Source organism: Pundamilia nyererei, unplaced genomic scaffold, assembly GCF_000239375.1.
Source record: "Pundamilia nyererei isolate P.nyererei 1_Seehausen unplaced genomic scaffold, PunNye1.0 scaffold00119, whole genome shotgun sequence".
NCBI classification, from domain to species: domain Eukaryota; kingdom Metazoa; phylum Chordata; class Actinopteri; order Cichliformes; family Cichlidae; genus Pundamilia; species Pundamilia nyererei.
This window is the reverse complement of record NW_005187520.1, coordinates 676604-702006: the sequence shown is the minus strand read 5'-3', so window position 1 is coordinate 702006 and position 25403 is coordinate 676604. Positions and strand designations below refer to the sequence as shown.

Below are 25403 nucleotides of genomic sequence, written 5' to 3'. Positions count from 1 at the left end.
ATGGATTTTTTTTTCACATTCTGTCTCTCACAGTTGAAGTGTACCTCTGGTGCAAATTACTGACCTCTGTCATCATTTTAGGTGGGGGAACTTGCACAATTGGTGGCTGACTAAATACTTTTTTGCCCCACTGTAACTAACCTTGCGGACTACTTTGTGACTTGTTTGATCTGGTCTCAAAAGTGTATTTGTCCCAAAATCTCCTCAAAGTGCATCTTTAAAAGAGCCTTGAAAAGGTAAACACAACACCTATTGGTTTGTGAATTCACATTTTAAAAACTTGACTTTGATATAATGTCCATTGAAATGTGGACTTTTTTTAAGGAAGAGGTGTCACAAAAAGTTTATCAAGTTATTCACTACTGCTAGCAAACTTATCAAGCATAGCTAGATAGCTTAAAAAGGATTGCAAACTCACTCACCAGACTAGACTTCTTTATAGAGCTAGAATGATTATTCTTCAGATAAATCCATTAAACATAGTCAATATGCTACAATGCTGCAACTACAGTTCTGAGGTCTTGTTTAATTAGCAGATGTGATGGCTAGCAACAGTTAACTGTCTTTAATCCTTAAAATATTCCTGAGCTCTATACAGTTTCTTTTAGGGTGAGCTGTAGCTTTAGAGACAAAAAACTTCTTTTTTGGTTGTTTGCTTTTTTGTTTTTACCAGGCTATAAGTATGTTTATTTCCACTGTAAATTTGGGCTTTTTAACATCAAGTGGCCATTTGAAAAACACTCCTGCAATATACTTTTTTTATTTTCTTTTATCCGTCTTTTTTTCTTTTTCCATTGATAAAAAATGTTCCCTACCCCAGATTTAATATGAAAATAAAATTAAACTCTGATCCAAGACATCTCTATTTTTCCATCAACCTATTTGGTATCTTGTCAAAAGTCAGATAAATTTCATCATCTCCTGAGCTTAACTGCAGTGTCTACCCAGTAATTACACTTGCAGATATCTAAAGTAAAATGAACAGAGGAACATTTATGTTGTTTCTCCAGGTGCATGTTGAAGGGCCTTTAACAGCTGTCTATACAGAGATTTTTTGTTTCTTGCACATCTGACAGCATAGATATGACTTTGCTTTCAGTCAGCTACATAACTACCACATGACACATCTTTTAAGGTGTCGAGTCTGGTTTATCCCTTATAAGTGTGTATATATGGTGGTTATTTACACGACTGGAAGTGTTGCCAGAACAAAAAAAGAAAACCCTACAGAGAGTAGTCTCACAGTAGAGTGAGTCTAGAGTCTCGAGTAGTTTGTCACATGATTTATAAGATATGTGAACTGGTCCCACAATCGTCCACAAACCTTTTGTGTTTTGGTCAACAGTATATTGGATATTAACACAAAATGAATAGTCTAGAGTCCTGCCACAAGCTGTGGGTAGTGAATAAAATAGATTGAGGATACAAGCAATCGAAATGAGCTTCCTCAGAAGGTTGCTTAGAACCTCCTTTAGAGAAATGGTGAACTGCTCAGTTATTTGGAAGAAGGTTCAGGGTAGGAATACTGGTTTCCACCATCAGACAGAAACAGTGAAGGTAGGGTTTGGGTATCTGACTAGGATGCCTCCTGGTTGTTTCCTCAGTAAAGTCAAAGGAGCTTGCAAAGAAAAGCGTCTGGACTTCTTTAAGTTGCTTGAAGACGTTTCACCTCTCATCCGAGAAGCTTCTTCAGTTCTAAGGTCAAATGGTGGAGAGTCCCAGATATAAACCTAGTGGGAGTGACCCCCCACAGAGGGACAAAAGGCCCCCCTGATGATCCTCTAATCACCTGAGCCAAGGTGTGAAATTGGGTGCGGGACCCAATCAGCCAGATTGTCGGGTGAGTTCATTGTGAAACCTGGCCCCACCTTGTCATGCGAATTCCTGAGGTCAGATGGCCCAGGATGTGAGTGGGCGTTAAGGCGTCTGGGAAGGGATCTCAAAACTGGATTATAGATGGCAGAGAGTTGGTGTCGTAAACCCCCGCCTCTGTTCAAAAATGGTCGCTCACAGTGGACATAAGTTGTTAAGTTGTTAAGTTTGTGTTTTGGCGTTTTGTCAAAACACAAAACGCCAAAACACAAACTTAACAACGTGGTGTATGCTGTACAGTGCAGTGAGGAATGCCCAGACCTCTACATTGGAGAGACCAAACAGCCACTTCACAAGCGCATGGCACAACACAGAAGAGCCACCTCCACAGGACAACTCAGCAGTCCATCTGCATCTTAAGGATAAAGGACACTCTTTCGAGGATGCCAATGTTCACATTTTGGACAGAGAGGACAGATGGTTTGAAAGAGGAGTGAAAGAAGCCATCTATGTCCACTGTGAGCGACCATCTTTGAACAGAGGCGGGGGTTTACGACACCAACTGTCTGCCATCTATAATCCAGTTTTGAGATCCCTTCCCAGATGCCTTAACGCCCACTCACATCCTGGGCCATCTGACCTCAGGAATTCGCATGACAAGGTGGGGCCAGGTTTCACAATGAACACACCCGACAATCTGGCTGATTGGGTCCCGCACCCAATTTCACACATTGGCTCAGGTGATTAGAGGATCATCAGGGGTCCTTTTGTCCCTCTGTGGGGGGTCACTCCCACTAGGTTTATATCTGGGACTCTCCACCATTTGACCTTAGAACTGAAGAAGCTTCTCGGATGAGAGGTGAAACGTCTTCAAGCAACTTAAAGAAGTCCAGACGCTTTTCTTTGCAAGCTCCTTTGACTACGATGACCTGGATGACTGAGAACCTTCACAGACATATTTTCCTCAGTAAAACTCAAGTGCCCTGTTTGATACTCCTTCATAAACTCTTTCCTGTGTTGACACAGCATCAAACATTGGTGATAGTCAAGTTCTACTTATAAATAATCATCTTATTATGAATGATCACTTTGTTCTTAATGGTTCCCCTCAGAGTTTCTGGCTCTGCTAGCTCTGGGTGCTAAGGGAAACAATAAGTGCCCATTTGTAAATTGTCCTCAGGGCATCTTGTGTTCCAACACAGAGTAGTCATGTAGTCATGAATAATTTGGTGCTTGTCACAGTTTTATGGTAATTTTATGGTGTGGTCTGTGTTAAGTGCTGTTTTGTGTTAATTTTGTGGCACACACAAATTGCCCTCTGTGTCTGGAAGTTGTGAAGTGACCTAGAAGCTTTGGGTTGTTTTATGCCACGAGACGCCGCATGTCTCTCATTTTTATTCCTGACAGCCCACGTCTGTCGAGCTGATATTGTGGCTTCTGATCCTGGCTTTAGAGGAGCAGGTAGGTATATTTTTGATCATAAAGGTTTGGATTTTATCTGACTTGGAGACACTTGGAACGACAAGTCTAAATGGGGTCAACATGTTCTTTAATGGAGGAAGATGAGCAGAGAGGTGAAGGCTGTCTGAAGAGTTTCTAAAGTTTCCCACTCTGAATAGATCACTGCAGTCATGCTGCGTTTCTCTCTACCCCCAGCATGAATGTGTGTGTTTCACTTGGTTTCTGCCTTTGATGAATAAACCATAAACTCTGAGGACACACACACACTTGCATCAATATTAATAAACACATTCTGCTGTCCAGGCTGTGGATTGTGTGTCTTCCAGTGTGCGTCTCTGTGGGTGTGTATGCGTGCGTGGTTTAGCTCCACTCCTGTCAATCACATTGATATAAATATCAGATAAAGTATTTGCTTGCTAGGCAGTGGTATTGATCCACTATAGCCTGCAGCGACAAATGGCTATTATAGGAATAGTAAATGGTTCTTTTTCAGGCTGATTGTGTTACAATGACCCCTACTTTACAGTATTCACACACCCACTGCTTAAAAAGGGGAATTGACTGGATGTAAAGTATTTATGTAAAGCTGATTGTTTGCCATTTCTAATGAAAATCCAGTCTAATTAAAATATGAATCAATTTGATCAAAATGAGTCTAATTATAACGTGCTGAAGAGAAACACTCACTTTTAGGACTCTTATTAGTACTTACACATGGTAACTGTTAGGATTAAAATTAGACTTTAACATCTAATAGGGAAGCATCAAGAAGCTATTTGTTCCTAATGAGCTCTAAGACTCAGCTAAATTCTTTCCTCACAGAGCACTATCCGCATGGGTTTTGTTTTTGGCCAAAAACATTCACCTCAGACGAACAATGCACTCATGACATCATAAATAGTTCTGCAATTCTTTTTGTTTGCTTTATACTTTTTGGCCATGCACATACATCGATCCGGCATAACATTAACATTGCCACTTACCTTATATTATGTTGGTCCCCTTTTGCTGCTGAAACAGCCCTGACCCTTTGGCACATGGATCCATGTGTGAGGCATTTAGTTGTTGGCGTTCTTGAAACCAGTCCAGGTGGTGCACATGTTGATCAGCCTCTAGCAACTGCTGTATTTACCAGGAGTTGGTGTTTTACCCCTCTGGTTATTTGTGCCAATTCCTTTCTGGGCCCCACTCATGTACTGACTTATGTGTCTGTTCATCTTAGCCACTATGATGCCTGACAGGAACTTCCATGTAGTGCTGAGACAGGTTATTGGCTGGCAGTTGGATGGGACTGGCCCCTTCTAGGAATCCTTGGGGATCAGGACTGTCCAGCCTTCAGTTAGCCATTCCTAGTCTGCTTCATCCTTTAGCACTTGGTTCAATTGTGTTGCCAGATGATCATGACGTCCAGTTCCTCTGCCACTGAGAGTACACCTTGGATTGTCCAGTGGAGAACAGCTGGTTTATGCTCCTGGCTTTAATCTCCCTAGTATAAATCTGTGAGTCTTTGCTTGGCAGTTTCCAGTGTCCCAGGTATGGGCAGCTAGTTGTACATCTTAGGCATTCCTTTCTTTATCACATCTTTCTGCAGCTCTGACAAATGGGCTCCATGGAGAAGTCCCCATCCCCATTGAGGGGTATTGCTCCTTGTGGCCGTTCATCTCGCAGCCAAGCATCTCATGGTATAGATCAGATGGTTGGTTTCAGCAATGGTCACAGTCGGGACTGTCAACAATGCTGCATTCATTAGTAGACCTTCAAGTAGCCTCTGAAGATCTAACAGAAGATGTGAAAAGAGTTACGTAATACATAGTAATCGGCCACTGAGGAACAAAGTTTCCAGCTTAGCCATGATCCTAGCTTGCCGTAGCATTTGTGTTGAATCCAATCAATCTCTAGTTGTGATAGCAGTTGCAAGCAGTTGGAACTGTGATCTACTAGTTGTTTCACCTTTCCATTGGGATTACTTGCATAACAGCATTATGACAGCAAGAAATGGTGAATAGGGGGAATCTATTTCTCCTATTCACTGTTCTCACCCTTGTCCACTTATGCCTTCTTGTCCCAGTAGCCTTCCTCAACACCTGATGTGGACCTTGTTAATCTGGGGGACATCCGAGCTGGTGTGGCTTCAGTTATAACATTTTTATATCACTTAGATCATCTGTAAAGCTCTTTGTTAAAGCTTCCAAAGTACCTCACATACAACCACAGTAGAGGATCCACAAACCATTAGCCTCTCTTACATCTGCACTGACCTTGGTAGAAAAGACTTCAAAATGAATCGTTTAAAGAAATTGAATTGCTGTGTATCCTCAGGATTCTGTCATACCATTTAGATCACTGAAATTTTATCATACAATGTTTTTATCTACTTCTATCTACTACTACTATTTCTTAGTTGTGCTTTCTCTGAGAAAACTTTGGATTCCATAGCACCAACTAAGTATCGTTTAAACACCATAGGCTACCTGAGTATCATTGCTGAAACCTATCATCCATTTATAACCCCATTGTACGCATCTTATAATGGCTGTTTCCAGCAGGATCCAACAAAGCATGCCACAAAGCTCAACTCATCCCAAAATGTTTTTTATTTTACATAACAGTGAGTTCACTCCTCACCAGATCTCAATCCAATACAACACATTTTGGATGTTGTGTAATGGGATTTTCTCGTCTAGCCCACAAATCTCCAGCAGTTAGGACCAAAATCCCAGAGGAATGTTTCCAACACCCTATACGATTAAGCCAGTTCTGATAAGAAAGACAGGGGTGTGTCCAACTTGGTATACGCAACCAAAGACAGTATAAAACATTTTTACTGACTATCCAAGCATTCTGAGGTCTCAGCTGTAACCAGGGTTTCTACCCATGAAAACAATGTGAACAGGAAAATGATAAACTGTGGTCATTTTGTGAAACCAGTATGGATTCCAGTATGGATTGAGGTTAAAACGATGTATTGAACAGATTAAAAAACACCCAAAGTAATATTTGAGCTGCTGCTTCATTGTGATGAAAGAACCCACCTGAGATGGTCCAGGGATCTGAACAGGAAACCTCCCGTTTTCCAGGCTCCCCGTAGAGCATAACTTGCTGGAGAGATTTGGGATGTGTGGTCAGGAAACGCATCTGAATACCTAGGGAAAAACAGGAAAAAGGTTTAGGGCTTAGCCTGTTGTCATGAGGAAAAACTAAATGGATGGATGGATGGATGGATTTATGGATGGATGGTTTTGTTGGTAGATTTTCTTTTTCAGAGAATCTGAATTGTGTTGCTGTGTATTACTCCCACATTTCATCTGCCTTGCTGCTTCTCAGAAACCGTTTAACTCCTAAATGTCAACCGTTCAGGAAGAAAAACAGCCCAGTTCAATCCCAGCAGAACTGCCATTTTGTGGTAATATAATTGTTTTTTAAAAGCTCGATAGGTTGCAGAATCCACTCAAGCAGTGAAGGGGCATTTCTGTATTGTTCAGATGACAGTGAAAATGTAAAAATCACCCAACTAACCAACCAGAGTTTTCACTGGACAGCACATTTAACCTCCGTTTCTCAGAAAGAGACAATAACCTTCAGTTACTTCCACTTGACTGATGCTTGCTGACTGCTGCAGCTATTACACTCTCACTTCCTGTCCCTCTGTAACACAGTGAGCGTCACTCGCTCCATTTCCAGCTGAATGATGCTAAGAGATCATCGCTGACCATCGCTCTCTCTTCTCTCTGTAATGCCTCTCTATCTGATAACTGAGGCAATAAAACCCAATCCAATTCCACTGACCATTACTGACATCACTCTCTCTCTGTAGTTTACAGTGGCAGGTCCCTCTCACAGTCGCCGTGGGAAACACATCCGCCGTTTGTTCAGAGTCTCTCATCTGGATCAACAACAAGACAGGTACAGTAGTGTGGGTGTAATGATTCTCTGTGCTGCTCTCACGTCTCAGATCATTCATGAAAGTGTGCTCTGCAATCATGACTTAATTATTGTGTTACCTTGAAATGATGAGCCGCTGTCTTGGCATTGTTTTGTTATGCCAACAGACTAATCTATTTCCTGATCACAAATTAATTATCTCATTATCTCCAGACATGTAATCTGTAGTTAATGGGCTCAACAAATCGAAGCAAACAGATACAGTAGATTGTTTTGAGGGATCTCATTTTCAAGGTTAGAGGTCTTTCAGTGCTGGCAGTAAACACAGAACCTCCCACATATAAATATGGCTAATTCTTCATGTTTTCTTTTCTCATAAAATAAAGTTTTTTTCTTCTAAATAAAACTCCCTCATTATTTAACAATGTGTAAAACTCACTGTTGTTCAGTTTTTAGAGAAATAAAGGTCACACGAGCTTGTTTTTTTAAAGAATAGCGCGCTCTACAAAGTACAGCTGCATTTTCTTTGATATTAGGACGATTAAATTACTTCTTACAGACAACAAAAATTTTCTGTGTTGAGGTAGTGCTTTGTCTTTATTAGCTTTTGGAGAAAAGTGTGTTACATGAAAAATAAACCTTTCAGAATAAAGCTTGTTCCTCTTTTGTCTTGCTGGCTGCTTTATGGAATAAAATCCTGCTTGGTTTAGTTTTTTTTTTCTGGAAAACTGAAGCTTCAGATTTTTTTAAAGGTAATTCTGCCTGAAGCTCTGTGCCAGTGAAACCAGCTGTAAGACCCCACCACCTCCACACACACAGATCAGAGCAGGCATCGGTGACAGCAGATATGACATTTATTAAGCCAGAAACAACATGAAGCATGAAAAGAGGAGCTCGGCTTGAGGTGAGCTGCAAAGCGGCAGCTTCGGACAGGTTATCACAATGTATGAGAGTTTCTGATTGGACTAGTCGAAGGTTTCACAGAGCCATCAGCTGATGTGTGCTGACGGTTAGATTATCTAATGATTAAACCTGAGCATGACTTATGGGCCTCTCTGAAATAATGCTATTCTCACTTTATGAGTGTTGTCAGAGATGCTAACTCTGTTTTCTGGCTTGTTCCCCTTCAGTCTCTTTAGAATGGACGTAATTCAGGCCTATTTTTGAGGAATATACTTCCTATATCTGTCTTTGCCTAAAAAAACATCAGGTTCTCATCTTTGGAAAGAGCTGACTTCAGAAGAAGAGTTTGGATTCTGGCATATCTTCACCTATTTGCAATGAGAAGAAAGGAGTCTTAAAGTTCACGACTCAGAGGTAGTTTGTTTCCTATCAGAGGGAATAAGTTGAAGAAGTGGGCCAGACTGGAGTCAGCTGCTATTTTCCCTGTTTTCCTCAGGCTGTTATACACATCCTGCAAGCTGTTCTACTAAAGCACTACAACCTAATTTTGCCATCTCTGAGAATATTCACATTGTTGTGTAAAATGCTGCGATCCTTAAAAGGTTGTGCAGAATGAGCATGCTATTCTTAGCTGGTTGTAGTTTCAAGATATTTTTTTCTGCTGCACCCAATTTTCTATTTGGTTTGTGTGTTCCAAGTTTTCTAAAATGTTTAAATGTGCAAATGGGGCGTCCTCTGTACAAATATTCCTGGTTTGTACTCTTTTCCAAAACAGAACAAATCGGAGGACTTGGTAAAACCAGATTCAAAAATCTTATCATATCTTTTTAATGGCACATTAAAGCCAGATGATTTTAGAAATCTCTTTTTACTCATTTATAATTCAAAAAATCCTGTAAACAGCCTGGGAAAAAATATTGTGCATGTTTTTTGGAATAAAATGTTGAATGAGACTGTGAATGATAAATGAAGTGTAACAGACTGCAACAGACTGTCGGTACAGACTGTCTTACCATTCCTACAACAGCCTCTCAGCCTATGATAAGATGAATGGGTTAATGGATGAATATTTTCATTAATATCACCTCAAAATATCTGCAGTCGATCGCTTATATCAAGTTTTCCAAATGTTTATATTTAAATATTAAAATGAGGCACTATCTAATAAAAACACTGTCACTGTCAAGTAAAATTAAACATTTTGTACATTTTCTTTCAGTTAAAATGAAAAAAGACATTATGAAAACACATAAAAACTCAAAACTGCTGACTTCACGGAAAAAAGAAAACAAACAAACAACTTTTAGAGCCATATTTACTAAATGGGCTAAAATGGAGCAGTCAGTTTATTTCAATACAAGAAAAAAATCAAAACTTTACTGTTAAATATTGATACGATTAGTCAGTACCAAAAATATTAGCGTCCCCCCTCTTACAAGTTATCTTGTCACTGCACTCAATTTAATCCTTACAGTACTTTTATTTATGTCAAAACCCAGTTTGTGCTGGCATTAGAGCAGGGCGATATGACCAAAAATATTTATCACTGTTAGAAGAATTTAAGTTGTACTATGATTTATTCACTTATGCATTAAGGTTTTATTACTTAGCATGCTTCAGAATGTTCATATATTTCACAGGGACATTAGAAGTAACTCTTAAAGTTTAAACTGCAGATGTCTATTATTAAAAGATACCTCCGTTATGAAGCTTTCGAATGTATTACAATGCTCATATATTTGTGTATCACATGCCATTACATCCTGTCACGTACACACACACACACACACAGAACACACACACATGCTGATAAATATGCTTGAAAAACAGGAAATGCAACTGTCCCTTTGTATAAATAAATCTGACTGCAAGGCCTCGGGTGTGGATCTCCTTCGAGCTTCCACCCGTGCACGTCTTCATTGTTGAACCTTGAACAACAGTCTGAGTGTCTTTATTCAACCTGTAGAATGTCTTGTTTAATTGAAATAAACCATTGACAATCACAATATACATTTGAAAATTTGCGATAACGATATAACTGATGAAATATTTAACACTAGACAAAATACTTTACAACTCCACAACTTTATTAGTGGAAAAAAAATCTATGTATTTTCACTTAAACAAACAGCTGTTTTTTATGTACATTAAAGTTATATAAAAATTTAAAGTGCAAATGCAAATTCCTTGCTGACAGTTTAACCAAAAGGCATTTCCAGTGGAAACTGGCCGACATATCGTCAGCATAACCATGTATAATATCCACAAAACTTAAAAAGAGGTTATACACACACAATACGGTAATATTATGTTGAAGCACAGTACGTATCACTCCGCGAGGCTCCGGCCTACGATAGCCGTAATGCTCCGACAATCCATCAAGCGGTGCGGGTTTGTAGCTTAGCAAAGTCGTACTGAAACATTTGACGCCGTGTACCACATAAAATCGTTTCGAGGTCAGTAAGCACAACCAGAATTCATACATAAGGCACACGGGATTATAAGGGACGCTGTCGATTTTCAGAAAAATGAAAGGATTGATTTTAAGTGTGCTGTATTTTCCAAAAAACACGGTAATAACGACAGCCCGCTAGCATGCACTACCAAAAATAGTGCTTTGTTGTGTATCTGATGGACGAAAGCTAAACCAGTTCCACACCACTGAAGTTGCAGCATTTTTACAAACCAGTTCTGGTTCATCTGTTTCATTCAACGATCCGCTTTTGCCCTTCTCATTCTTAGTCGCTGCCAGGTTTTTTCCGCCATGTGCGTATGAAAACAAAGGCTCTGCGCATGTGTGTTTTACCCATATTCTATCGAGATATTTCATTTTCTTATCATTGCCCAACATTATACCGGTGTTACTGTGAACAGTATAAAACATTGCTATATTTTACCTTTATTATTATTGCTTGAATGACAACAGTTTATAAAGTGAGAAACCAACATTTTGATACCATGTAATGAGTTCATTGAGTGTTACTGTCATTTCACTTCTAACGTTTAAGCCCTAAAAATGTTTTTAAAAAACCCTACACTATAGGAGGAACTGGAACTGGAACTTGGAGTCCTCTGAAGATCCTGACAGGACACCATGTCGTTATCTGCCTATCTGATGTTTTTAATATTTTTGATGTCTTTGTTTTCTCGATGCTTGGATTAAGTGTTTTAATGTTTTGTTGTTGTGTTGTGTCTCAGAAACCCACAGGATTGGTCAGATGGATGACAGCACATGGTTGGTAGGCAACATCAATCAGACGGGCTACTTCCGCGTGAACTACGACCTCCAGAACTGGAAACTGCTGATTCAGCAGCTGCACACCAACCCCCAAGTAAAACTTGTCTGTATTCAGTAACATCTGCGTTTGTCTGTTTTTTCTCTTTCAGTTTTTCAATCCCTCTTTGCTTGTTGCTCATTTGCAGATCATCTCCGTTGGAAACAGGGCAGGACTTATCGATGATGCTTTTAACCTGGCCAGGTGAGATGATAGTTTGCTATGATATACCGCAGTGGCAGAAGTAGGAGAGGTTCTAGCCCTTTTCTCACTCTCTTTCTTACTTATTGGCTCATCTTTCACTCTGGCTTCAAGACATAAAAGCATGTGGACACAGAGGATGGAGCCAGGCAAATCTGTTGTGTCTGCTTCTGTGTTTCTTTTCCTATAAGGTGAAGGGCTTTTCTTGCACAGGACTGACAGTTTGTCGTCTTCTGTCAAACAGATGGAAATTTTGAACATCGACAGATGTGTTTCAGAGTTGAGTAGGTGTTTTGTTTTGCCGCCGGGTATAGACTTCGATTTAGTTGGCCGTGTATACAGAGGTTTATTCTGTATAATGTGAGTTCAGTTGAGGCCCATGACTCTTTATACAGAAGAGTTCAGGACAGAGCTTTACCAGCACACACACACTTCCACCAGCACATGGAGAAGTGCCGCTCTGCGGCTCTGGGATTAGCAACACTGCCTTGTACTAGATTCTCCTCAATCCTGTATCATGTGTGATGTTTTATGTTCTCCCCTGCATTCTTATCATCAGTTACTTCCCACATATAAACATGCTTGGTGTGTGTCTCCAACAGCTTTCCAGTAAACTTTGGTTTTGCTAAAACAACACCTTGTTTTTTAGTCTTAGAGAGAGGATCTGTTTTTCATTGAGTGAAAAACCAACCACAACCATTTCCTCCAAACAAACTTCGATCACACAGAGTACAATATGTAGCGGCATACTTGTGTCCGAGCTGTGGACAGGTTGCGCACATAGCCGCGCCATCCCAAGGCTTGGTTTTAGCATGGGGGGGTCTAGTCAAGACCCTTACTGGATACCGGTTGGGAATCAAACTTGTGACTCCTACTCCAAAGATTTGTAAGGCAAGGCAAGTTTATTTGTATAGCACAATTCAACAACAAGGTGATTCAAAGTGCTTTACAGAGACATTAGAAACAAAAACAAATAAATCTTACCACTACACTATTCAGCCACAGTTCCTATCCAGTTGTTCCTACAAGCACTCCAGGATCATAAAGCTTTCTGAGAATTTCAGAATTCACCTGCATTTCATTGAAATGAATTAAGTTCAGGTGCCAGAATTGTTTTATGATTGTGAAAAGTTGGATGATTTGAGCTCCATCATTTGTTTATAATTACTAAAATGAACCATCTGAGCAGCTGGCATTTAGTCCAGTATCTCTTTGATGTTACTACTGCACTGTTTTTGCTTTTTGGAATTCATGCAAAGTCTCCTCAAAGCTGCCGGTGTGTCCCCTGGTGCTACAGTACGGCTGTGAATGGGTCAAGGTATGAGCTGAATTGCCTCGCACACATCTGGGTCCGTCCACATTTCTGAATTCAAAGAAGTTGCGTACAGACGGTGTGGAAAGAATTTGAAAAATAAGGAAAGGCAGACGGGAACTCGGTGATGAATGAGCGATCAGCAGCCACGGCGCGGGCGGAGGCGGGGGGAGGCTGAGTAAGTCGTTTCTCATGGTGATGTTTTCAGCCTGAAGCTTTTTGAGCACTGTAACCAAAATCTACTCTGACACCAAGCCTATAACTCAATCTACCCCCGTCTCCTTTTTTTCTTTCTGTATCTTCCCTTCCCTCTCTCAGCCATCTGTCCTCTGTCATGTTGAATGAGCAACATCCAGAGACGACTGCGCTGTCGTCTTCTGCTCAGGAGTGTGTGTGTGTGTGTGTGTGTGTGTGTGTGTGTGTGTGTGTGTGTGTGTGTGTGTGTTGAGTTGAGTTGGGAGCTCAGCAGGAGGTTTCCATCTGTACCGAAAAAGACACTACAGATCCATGAATATGCACACTGATAGCAGAGTACTCTTACTTCACCCTGGATCTGCAGTAGCACCACCACGCAACATTAGAAGACAAGAGTTAGTTTGTTTTTTAACGCGATGAGCTTTTTGTTTTTTGTTTTTTTAGTCCTCCCACGAAAAGTCTTTTTCTATGCAACATTTATTTTTTAAGAGTTAAACTTTTTGAGGACAGGAAACACTTTGACACACATCCTGTTGGCAAAGTTTCTCTGAGATGCTATTAATCCTAAAAGAAGCCTTCTGCTATATGTGAAACATTAACTGTAGGTCTCACACATTCGTTTTTGAGGCTTAGTCATTTTCCAAACGTGCTTTCTGAGCTCAACATCTGCTTCACGGATTTTCTCGCTTCTTTATTTCAGGAGTAAAGACGTCTAGAAGACACTAAGAGCATTACAGGAACTTTTTCCAACTTAAAGTGGACTAAAGACATTTTTTCTTATGAATATGTAGAAAGATATCATTAGCTCAAAACACATGTGTATTCTCGCTGCCTTAGTTTTACTCCGATAATACGCAATTAAATCATATACATCATATTTTCAGGGCTGCATGTGAGTGGATAAAAAACATTAAATGTATTTCATAAAATGCAGCCAAATCACACAACGAACACTTACAGGTGTGGACAGAAGTTTACATCCATCATGGGCATGAATGTCAGGGTAATTTTGGATTTTTAATGACTTCTTTGAACTGGTGTTCCAGGGTGGGATGATTGCAGAGCATACATTTTTAATGACTTTGAAAAACAACAACTGGGTGCAAAAGTTTGAATTTATTTTCAATTTTTTCTGATCCACATAGGGTCAGATATGTACATACATACTCAGATATATACAGTAGATATACCCTCACTAATATTTGGTTAAATGTATGGTAGCAAGTGGCACCTCAAACAGATGTTTTTGTTAGCCATCAAGGAGGTTCTGGCATAATTCTGGCTGCGTATTTGACCGTTCTTCCTGACAGCTTCTTCGTTCATCGGCATAGATCTGACTTTTAAGCATAGTTAAAAGTAGGGTTGAGGTCAGGACTTTGTGAAGGCCATTCCAGAAGTGCAATGTTAGCCTGCTGTATCCATTCCAAAACCAGTTTTGTTGTGTATTTGTCCTGTTAGAACACCAAACTGTGTCCATCTACCTGTTCATTTTAGGTGAAGTTAAAGAATTTAGAGGCAATCCTCCAACTTCATTAATCTGTCTTGCTACCACCGCCATGCTGGACAATTAGTCCTGTGTTCTTAGCTTTGAAAGCCTCACGGTGCTCAGTCCATGGTGATGTAAAACAGTGGCGCTGGTGCTCCAGCAGTTTCCAGTTCATGGCAGGCTTTGGCTGCACTTAGCAAAGGATTTAAGTGGGTGTATGTATATATTTGATTCTCCTGATGAGTGCATTCAACCTTCTTCAGACCACAGCTGTATTTTATTTATTTATTTATTCGAAATGTGCATCACGTTTTGGAAATGTCATGGTCCTGCGGCCATGACTCAGTGACTTTGTGTTTGTGTTCTTTATTGTTATTATTCTCTTTATTTTTCATGGGCTGTTTTGGGATGGTTTGTGTTTTGGGATTTTAGATACTGGGTTCTGGGTTTGTGCTCCCTCTATTGGTCCCTGGTGTCAGTGTTCCCCTGTCTCGTCAGGTTAACCAGGTCCAGCTGTGTCTCCCACCTGCGTGTGATTTCCCAGTGTCTCTCTGTGTACTTATGGTGTGTGTTTGCTTCTGTTCCTCGTCGCGTCGTCTGTGTTTATACCCTGTGAAATCCCCTGCGTGCTCCCCCTGCTGTTCTCCCTTAATGTTCTGGTTTGCTATTCCTCGGTGTAGTTTCTCCCAGTTTAGTTCATCCTTAGTTCGGTTTTGCCATCTCCACTTTATGTTTGGTGTTGTTAATAAATCGCCTCACGTCTAAATAAGTGCTGCATCTGAGTCCTCCTTTCCACTCTTCACACGGCTACTGACCCGGACCGTGACAGGAAATCAGAAGGGAAATTACTTACATCTTTTATCCTTCCTGAAGACTTTTCTCATTATCATTAAATGTCTGATTTAAATAAAGTTCTGTAACATTCCACTTTATATCCATACAGCTCATACATTTATGTGACATAACTAACATAATAACCAATCTAGTGCATCCCTGTGTTTGATCCACGGTATCTTCTTGTGGGCTTCCTCTGATTCATTTGGGACATTACTGGAACGAAATGTGTAATCCATGCATATAGACCAAGAAAACGTATTCCTGCACATCATCTAAGGGAAATTCAGAATCATCCTCTTTAATTTGATATCATGGAAGGCACAGCTTGTGTTGAATCTGCTGCCTGTACTTCATATCCAGTGATGGTGAGGTGAGGTAAAAGAAGGCTGGGTATGTGCAGTTTATAGTACCTCTTCTACAGTTTGATTCCTTGCTCGGGGATTTATTTCTCCACCTTATCGTGGCATCAACTGATTATTTCGGGGAGTGTAGTGCTCGTACTGATCGAAATGAAAGCCAGAAATTATTAAACCATGATAAACTCTTCAGGTCACAAACAAATCAGCTGCCAGGCCATCTAATGATCACTTCTGAGTCACAAAAAAACCACTGAGATCTGTTTTATCGCACTGAAGGCAAAAAAAGAAACTGCCAGCTCTGCTCATTTAGCAGACTGAGAAATGTGTCTTATTTATGAAGATGTTATTTCAGCCTTTTTCTGAGAGCTGCTCACTGAATTGATTCTTTAATCTCAGAATTAATTTCAGTCGTGCTGATTCTTCTTCTGCTGCTCACACTTCAATTGACCAAAGCCTGAGTAATCCACCCAGCACTAACTACAAATAGGAGGCAGCACGACTGTATGAAGGTGTGTGTGTGCGTGCGTGCGTGCGTGCATGTGTGTGTGTGTGTGTGTGTGTGTGTGTGTGTGTGTGTGTGTGTGTGTGTGTATCAGGCTAGTTTAGCAGTAATAAATGCCTCAGTGAGTGTACGCTTAAACAGTGATGGATGTTGCCTCTCTTATATGTGTGCACCAGTCCCTCGTTAGCTCTCCACTGAGCCTTGCTAATGGCTAATGGACAAACAATTAACTGGCCCTTAACGATGTTAACGAGTTAATGAGCTCGTTAAGACGACAACCCTGGGCGCAACAGAGAGAGAGCGAGGGAGACTGTAACTGAGAGCAAAAATTGAAAATCTATAATCGCTTCACTTCATTTCACAACTACACTAAAATTTAAAGCCCTGCTAGCATTTCCTAGAGATCCCAGTGTTCATTACAGACACAATATAGGCAGAAAAGAGAAGGTGCTGAAAGGTGACTGTTTGTCCTGATGAATGAGAGTCATACAATCAAAACTGTAGAGTCCTTACAGAAGAGAGATTAACTAGGTAATCAAAGCTGAAGTCTGCTTACTGAGGTCCTTGTATTCAACCCTGGCAGTTTTATTGAGGATGTAAGCCACTGCATTAGGCAGCATCACCAGCAACATCTAATAATCCTATAACAATCTTGGTATTGTCGACCAGTCGTGTCCTCTAAAAGTAACTTACTTTTCACACACTCCTTCTTAACACCCTTGACAGTTGCACATTCACTCTGTTCTTTCTTCACTTGCAGTAAAATTTTAGCTGTCACCTCATATTTACCAAACAGATTTAAGCATGCTCATAAGTGATGAGTTCAACCTGCATTTTTATGACCAATAGAAGGACGCCCATGTTCAGTTCTAAAGAAGTTTTTCTAAAGAAAACAACCCTTTAGCTCAGTCTTCAGTCTATGAACTATTTTTTTTCTCTGATACGTTTTATGGTCCAAAGTGCTTATGTAATATTTAAGCAAACAGGAAATCAAGCAGGACCTATCTTACCATGTGGTTGGTAAGTCTTCAACCAATGGGCATCCAGCTATCTTCAGTTTTTAAGTCTTTTTGTGGTTTTGTGACACATTTCTCAGGTTGAGGGTTCACAAAGAAGGCTATGAGCCATCAGGGGATTTCATGGTAGCAACTTCCATCTTATATATACAGTCTGTAATGATTTTCATTATCACTCTGCTCATCTAAATATAAAAAAAAATCAGTAAAGGAAAGGTTCTACTTGTGTAATTCTTTGGTTCTATCTTCAGTTGATTTCTTTGTTTTTAGTTTTGTGCAGTTTTCAGTGGAGTGTGCAGTTAAACTTTTGTGGGGCTAAGTTTGTTGATGCATGTAAAGAGGCCTTTGTGTTATGAATAATCCATTAATTTACATAATAATGAAATCTCTCTGCCAGATGTGCAAGCTTTACAGTGGTTGGCAGTGGAAAAAATACCTGACCTCATATTAAACTTCATAGAAAAGCTGCTGAGGTAGATTTTTTGACCCTTTTATTACTTTGACAGTTGTCGCTTTGATGATGGATCACGTGCAGCATCAGTGACGTGTGACACGAACGAGTCTCAGAGCTGATGTGGACTGATAGCTGATGGATGATGTTTAAAAAACAATGACAAATAAACAAATAAGAAAACAGATAAATGTCCAGCTGGAGTTGCCATGGTGACTGCAATCTCTCTCTGCCTTTATGTCGAGTCCCGTCAGTGTTTTTGCAGCGTGGTAAACAGGAAGTCTGTGCAGGCTGGATGGATTATGGTAATGTCCCAGAGGCCAGGTGCATGATGGGAATGGAGATGAATGTGTGGAGGCTGGTCGGGTTGGAAATGAGGCAGATTATGGAAATATGATGGTCTGGAATTCAGACTTTCCTTGGCAGCTCAGAGACTTAGCGAGTCTTATCTCAAACAGATTGACTTTCCGTGGAGTCTGCCCCTGTCATCTTGTCTGTCTGCCTCTGAAAATTAAAAACCAGCAACCAAAAAAAACAGTATTTCAATACAAGAACATTCACTTTCTTCACCTCCTCTTGTGTGTATGAGTCAGTCACTGTGATTGACATCCTCTGTAAAGGTCACTGTTCGGTGTCAGGCTGAGCTCTCTCACTGAACATCAATAATCAGAATCAAAAACAAAAAGAACCCTAATATTACTCCTGAGTTCACTTTGTGTCCTCCACCACCCTGCCTCATTAATATTCATGAGCTGTGGGCGTGAGCGAAGGTCAGTGCAGGAAACAGGTGAGGTGCCCACCCCTCACCAAAAAGCATCATGAATGTTAATGAATGCACAAAAGAAGCTCGTTAATATTGATGAGGCAGTGGATGTAACCGGGGCTGCTAAATAGCTCAGGTTAGAGGCCATGTTTTTGTTAATGTGTTCCTAAAGTGGTGCTTTTTAGGTTGAGGGTTAAACAATGAGGGTTAAAGATCAAATCTTCATTAAATCTATATTTACATTGGCTCAAGGGTCCTCTGTGTGTCCTGAAAATCTACAGAAATACTGAAATCAAAGATTCCGTACGGAATGGCAAGTGTGTCAAAAAACAACAAATAATTCATGTCTTAATTCAGTTCCTGGAAATATTCATGATGTGTCCCTGTTAAGGGAAAAGACACAAAAAAATACCTCAAAAATATGAATAACCAGAGAGAGGATTTGTGTTGATTGTTGCACTGAGATATTAGAGTCCCCAAAAATGACCATAAAAAATTCCTCCAAAGAATGACAAAACGCTCTTACCAGACTTTAAAAAGGTCTCAACTGTTGTGCGAACATAGTCTCCCTCGTAGTCGCTAATGAAGACTAGCTTTTCTCTACTTTTTGCTTAATCATAGATAGACCTGGATTAGTAGAGTGCAGCAGAAAATACAGCAGAGCTGCTGTTAGAGCTGTTAGCTGGTTTCTTTCTTTCTTTCCTCAAAGTGGATCAAACATAATAAACTCACACAACATGAAAATTTAATCAAACTGTTTGACAGAAGAAAACTGTTATTTTTAAGACACTCAAGTCTAACATTAGCTGATGTAACTTGTAACCAGCTGCTGTTGTTGTTTCGCCAGCTCGTTGTCAGTTTTCTGGAGACGGGAGGATCCCATGTCTAATCTCTTGGCAATAATTAATTGTGACAGTGTTGTGAATAAGTAAGCATGTTTATGCACATTTTCATGTGTTAGAGACCTGACTTCATTTCAGGAGTTGTCTGTTTTCTTTGTGCTTTCACTTCTGTGATGAAGGGAACTCTTCTTAGATGATAAAGCACGGTCCAGACACAAGTTAAAATTTGTCTCCACTGTATGCAAATGCCTATGACTTGTCTTCACCTTTGCCTTTTGTATACTACATATGTGGCTCAGTTATTGTGCATTTATTATTTTTATTTTATTTTAAATTAACTTGACTGACTGTACCTTTAAAGTCTTTAATGTATTTTCCATTTGCTTCATGTTTTGAGAATTTTAAGAATAACTGTCTCCTCTTTACCAAGATGTTTTTGCCTTAACACTTTTCCCACTACTCACTTTTTATCCACATCATCTCTCCTCAGGGCGGGGTACCTTCCACAGGGTGTTCCTTTGCAGCTGATTGGCTATCTGCCAGAGGAGACGTCCTTCCTTCCATGGCACGCTGCCAGCCGAGCGCTCTACCAGCTGGACAAACTGCTGGACCGCACAGACGAATACAGGCTGTTCAGTGTAAACAACCAATCAGTCACAATTTTAATCGATCAATTAACCACTAACTGCTTCTTGTTAGCAGAATAAAACATCTCTTATCATTGTGTGTGCTGACAGGACTACGTGCTGAAGCAGGTTGCATCGCGGTACCATCAGATGGGTTGGCCAACGAATGGCCCCGGCACAGAGGGCAACATCCTGCAAGCATCCTACCAGACTGAGTATGCAGCAGACAGACATTCCTGTTGGTGGTATTGCACTAACAACACTCAGTCAGTCAGTGGAAGGCAGTGCCCCTTTAACAACATTTGTTCTTTGACTGAGAAACACCGTCGCATCATTGAAACAGAAAACAAAACGTAGTTCAGCATTCTAGCAGCCTGCTTATTCTCTTTCCTGTCACATCGTTGAGCAGAATTATTCATGTCAGATTCTTAGGTTACTTAACTCAAACTAATGAATCAGAAGTCAGCCGTATCTATGTCCAGTCTGGACAGAGGTGAAAGTCGTGGTTTAGCTTAGCTTGATGTTTGTTAGCTAGACTGCAAATCATTAATGGTTAAACGTGTTGATTTTAGGGGGATTTTTTTTGCTGACAATGAAGTTCAGACAAAGTAATATCTATCTTCTATGACTCAAACCTGGAAATCTCAGACCATAAATTTAACATAAAGAACCACCAGTCACCCTCCACAAAGTTATTAAGCACAGAGTGCTGTGACCTTTAAAAAGATCAGCTACTGCTAGCTAGCAAGTATTACGCTGCCACCCAGAATCTCACAGTATGCACTCCAAATAGAAAATGCAAGAATGCAATTTGAGACAAGATAAAAGTCCATAAGATGTTTCTTTGAGCATTTTTTTCTTCTCTATGTCTATTCAGGGAGTTGCAGAGAGAGCTTATCATGTTAGCTTGTAGCTTTGGAAACAAACAGTGCCACCGTCAAGCCGTTGCCTACATCTCTGACTGGATCTCCAGCAACAAAAACAGGTACAAATACACTCGCAGACTGTTTCATTTAATACTTGTGCCAAACTTGGTGCTACATGTGAGACTGGAAGCCATCTATGGATAAAATAGGTGTGTAAAGGACTCATTTTAGGTGGAAGGTGATTATTCAAAAAGCCACCAGTAGTCACGTGTTTGCCTCAAACGATGCAACATGTAGAGATGTCTCAAACTAATGTCAAAAATTTAACTGAGCAAAAAATTTGCATCGTCCCAAATGTACAGTGATGGAGACTCTGCAGGGAATGCGACTTCTGGTGACATCAGTCTGAGACCAAGTGGAACAAAAATTCATCTGTTGGCAGCTAACATCTGTTCATTAGTTTCAATCACTGTTTGGGGGGACAAAAGACAAACTTTCCTTCTGTTAAATCTGAACAAAGGATCATTTTTTGAATGAACACATTCAGTGTTTTTAATATTTTCAAAGAGTTACCCAAACGTTTTCATCAGTAAAGATTAAGTTTGATGACCTCCCCAGTACCGTTAATGACCTCTCTTGTCTTTTATTGATCCATTTGCTTCTATGCTTTCTTTTTCTCTGTCATTCCTTTTGGCTCCAGCTCTCTCCAGTCACGTGCTGCTGGCTCCTGCGTTCCCTCTGTGTCCTTAACAAGATCTGCAAAATTAGATTTCAAACTGCAAATTAAATAGAAACAGATGCTGGAGCTCTGCACAGGACAGCAGGGAGCTGATGATAATAGGAGTTGTAAAAAACCCCAAAAAAAACCCCAAAAAGCACAAAATGAAACCGTTTCTACTCCATCCAGTTGAAAATGTGATTGGATCTAAACAATAGATGAATCCTCGCTAATCTCTGACATGTGCTTTTTTCTAAATAATAATCACCACATGCCGCAAAATATTTCTGGACTTACAGCATGCCCTTTCCATTATCTGTGTTTCTCAGTTCTAGCCTTGTCTTTTAAAGTTCGGTTGTTTACAGTGAACCAAATGGCACCCATTTTCTCTCCTCACTACAACACCACTGTGGCATTTTTTCACATTTTGGAAGCAGTCTGGAAATGCTTCATTCTCTTAGGTAGAAAAGTGCCAGATAAATCTACATTTATGCAGGATTAATCCCTCCAGGGGTGACTTTTTAATATTTCATGCTCTATTCACTAGTTTTTAATCCCATATGGAGATCACATGTATGTGATCTTCCTCCCCATGCCCGGGTATTAATTAAAAACCTGTTTTGAATCAAAATGCTGCAATAATTGCCAGGAGAGAGAGCTCATCTGACCTAATTTCATAGGTACACGAACTTCTTACTGTCTACCAAGTCGCCAAAGAACAACTGAGAGGTAGGGTTGGGACTGCGTTGCATTTTAGCCAAGTGCTAATGAAAGATCCTTTCAAAGACAAGAAGATGGTACTTTTAAAATCAGTTCTTCTATGCAATAGTCACATTAGTGAAAACAGTCACTGGCTGAAGCAAAACGAGACTATGAAATAGCTGCTTTGAAAACAGGGACCAGGTCAGCAGCACTCACCAGCTGCAATGTTTGAACTGACTTTGATGCATCACGAGGATAAAAAGGCAACACGTCAGAATCACCTCCTGTCAGTGTGTCATTCAAAGGTGTCAATTTACCAATTGCATGCAATTTGTCATAGAATATGACACATTAAAATTGCACATTTGTTGTCTTCTAATGCAACTCTGTTGCTGTTTACATACACAGGAATGCATATCAAAAATTAACATTAACAAAAATTAACAAAATTAACAACCCTAACTGTTCACAGTAAGAATCCACATTGAGCTGTGGTTCAAAGTGGTTACTCAGAGGTAGAGGGTGTTGGAAGCTAAACCAACCAGTTGGTTAACGCAATTGCTTGCAATCATTCACCAAAAAACCAAAAGATTCAGGGCCATAACCAGGTTTCCATTTCACTTTCACTCTCATGTGAGTGGATCATTGAATGCATTAACATTTGATCATGCCAAAACATACACCAAAGAGTAGTTCTGAATCCAACCCTGATGTTTGAGCCTACATACAGAGACAGAAGTTTTTTTTCTTTTCTAAATTTTACCCGAACTCTAACCTCTTTTTCATGATGTCAGCCCTTTTTTATTCTCCGTTCGGCTCTAATTATGATTGTATAGTTGAAATTTCACATGTAGTCTCAAGCACTTTGTGTAGTCAGTGAGAGTAGAAAAGTGCTGTAAAAATGGAAGTAGATTATATTACATTACAATATGAATTAGAACTGACAGTTATCAACTTACTTGCACTTACAACACAAAGCTGAACACGTTCCTACTGATCTGCAGGAAAAAGAAAAGGAAAGAAAAAGAACACGTGAAGCTAAACTTTGCTTGTTGCTTGTTCATTTTAAAGCTGCCGTTCCACAGAAATGTGCCTTCATATAAATGAACACCTCCATTTCATTCATATATAGTTTTTTTTTTTTTTTGCTGTTGTTGTTTTTTTATTCGAAATCACCTGCTGTGATGTGACTCAGACAAAATAAAATAAAAAAAATTCTGGTCCAGAACAATGAGCTGCTAATATTTTAGTGCCTACATCCCTCTGGAATATTAATCATGTCCTGCGGGGGTTACTTTGTAAATTAACCATCTGAATGGCTCAAAAATGATCTGCTTTTAAATGAATCTTATGCTCTTATGCGTCTGCAGCCATCAATGGATTATGTGGTTGAGGTTTCAGGGACAACAATGGACTGCTAGCCCCCCATTAACCCCTGTTACTTCCCTTTCTTGCTTTGTGTTTATTATTCTTCTGCCAATTATTTTAGGAATATGCAAACAAAGAATCTGAAACTGAGCTAAAGTTGTGCTGCAGAGTTTCAGCCTTTGTGTCCAACACGTTGCTTCAGACTGAGATTCAGATTCTTCCTGATGGATTTTCATGAAATATGGTTCAGACATTTATGGTTCTGGGGTTTAATGTCAGGTTGACATTTGCTGTTTCGGGTCAAATATCTCGACTACAGTTAAATGGATTCCCATGACATTTGCACATTTATGTCTCCATTAAGAGGAATTGTCATAACTTCATCATCTGGCCTTTAATCTAGCGCCGGTACAAAGTGGGCGCCAAGCAGTTTGACACATTGATTAATGATTGGAGTCTGGTTAAATGTAAAAAGGAGCATAAATACACATCTGTAACAACATGCAACCACAGTTCTCTGCATTAAAATAATGCACTGTCCACACGCCTCCTCCAGCTGCATTCTTATACAATGTTCCCTTTAGATGAGAACCAGTAACCATAACTGGACAAAATGGAGTCAAGTTTGGTGTGCCTGACTCTAAATCCCTCCCCAACAAGTCAAATATTAAATGTGAAAGTGCCAAAAACAGTAGTTATGTTAAGGGCTGGTTTTAAAAGCAATCAATGCCCATTCGATCCCATTATAATTCCAAACACTTAAAAAACACACACACACTTTATGGAGACAGTTTGCTAATCGAGCTAACTAGCTGATAATTTAGTGATCAATCCTCTTATCTAAATATGGTAACCTCTAGATCCAAAAGGTGACATGTGACTAATTTTGATTGTTTAGTCTAAATGTGAGGGTGGATATGTCCATATTTTATACCCAATAGTCTACAGTCTGCTGTAAATATGAATGACTGGGGAATTTGGTCCAGCTAGATCCTACTTTCCCAGCTGTTATGATGTAAGTACATTTGTTCAAAATGTCACTCTGCTGCATTGTTTTTATCCTTCATGACTATAGTGGAAAAAGAATAATCATAAGCGATAATAAGCTAGCTGTAATGAGAGCTTCAGTCTGATTAAAGAATATTCTACCCATGGAACTTCTGATGGTCATCTCTCTGCAGGTCAACAATGGCAGCACCACAGACTGAGGTCATATGTCTTTATTGGGTACTTTAAAATGTTTTATCAGACTGACAGGGTAGTTTTCTAATTTCTATATGATATTTAGACTGGAACGTCAGACATACAGACACATGGGCAGACAGACAGAGCAGATGGTGAAGAGCCATGTTTACCATCAGAGTAGGCGTTTGATCCGGCGGAAAAATATTTCAGAAGAAAGATGGAGCTTTAGGACATAAAACATCCTGTGCAAACTGTTAAAACACATCCACATACAAAGGGAGCTCGTTAATGGGAGCTAAGCCATCTGGGTGGTTGATTATATGGAGAAAATGCAACATTAGGAAGTTATTTTCATTGTGCAGGTGGCAAATAGATGTAGTAGCAGGAGGACAGCACAGAGTATTACTTAATGTTTTACATGATTAATAACCTGGTAGTGTTATCTGGGTAAACACACTCGATGTCATAAATACACGCAGTGTTTGGCAGCTGTCACCTGAGAAGGACTTTAATGCTACAGTCAGCAGTAATGTGGAAGTTAGCCAACCTGTGTCTGTGTGTGTGTGTGTGTGTGTGTGTGTGTGTGTGTGTGTGTGTGTGTGAAAGAGCTGGAGCTTGCTCTTAAGTGGAGCATCTCTAAA

At 40.0% G+C, this 25403-nt stretch overlaps 1 protein-coding gene across 1 annotated transcript in view; it reads left to right on the top strand.

The window, feature by feature from the left end:
* The window catches only part of LOC102204797 (thyrotropin-releasing hormone-degrading ectoenzyme), a 266230-nt gene that overhangs the window by 221004 nt on the left and 19823 nt on the right, over positions 1-25403 (top strand). The window contains exons 11-16 of the mRNA XM_005742288.1: positions 7088-7176; positions 11257-11390; positions 11482-11537; positions 19788-19935; positions 20035-20138; positions 20801-20908. Of these exons, the coding sequence (XP_005742345.1) occupies positions 7088-7176; positions 11257-11390; positions 11482-11537; positions 19788-19935; positions 20035-20138; positions 20801-20908 (639 nt within the window). The remainder of the gene's footprint in view (positions 1-7087; positions 7177-11256; positions 11391-11481; positions 11538-19787; positions 19936-20034; positions 20139-20800; positions 20909-25403) is intronic.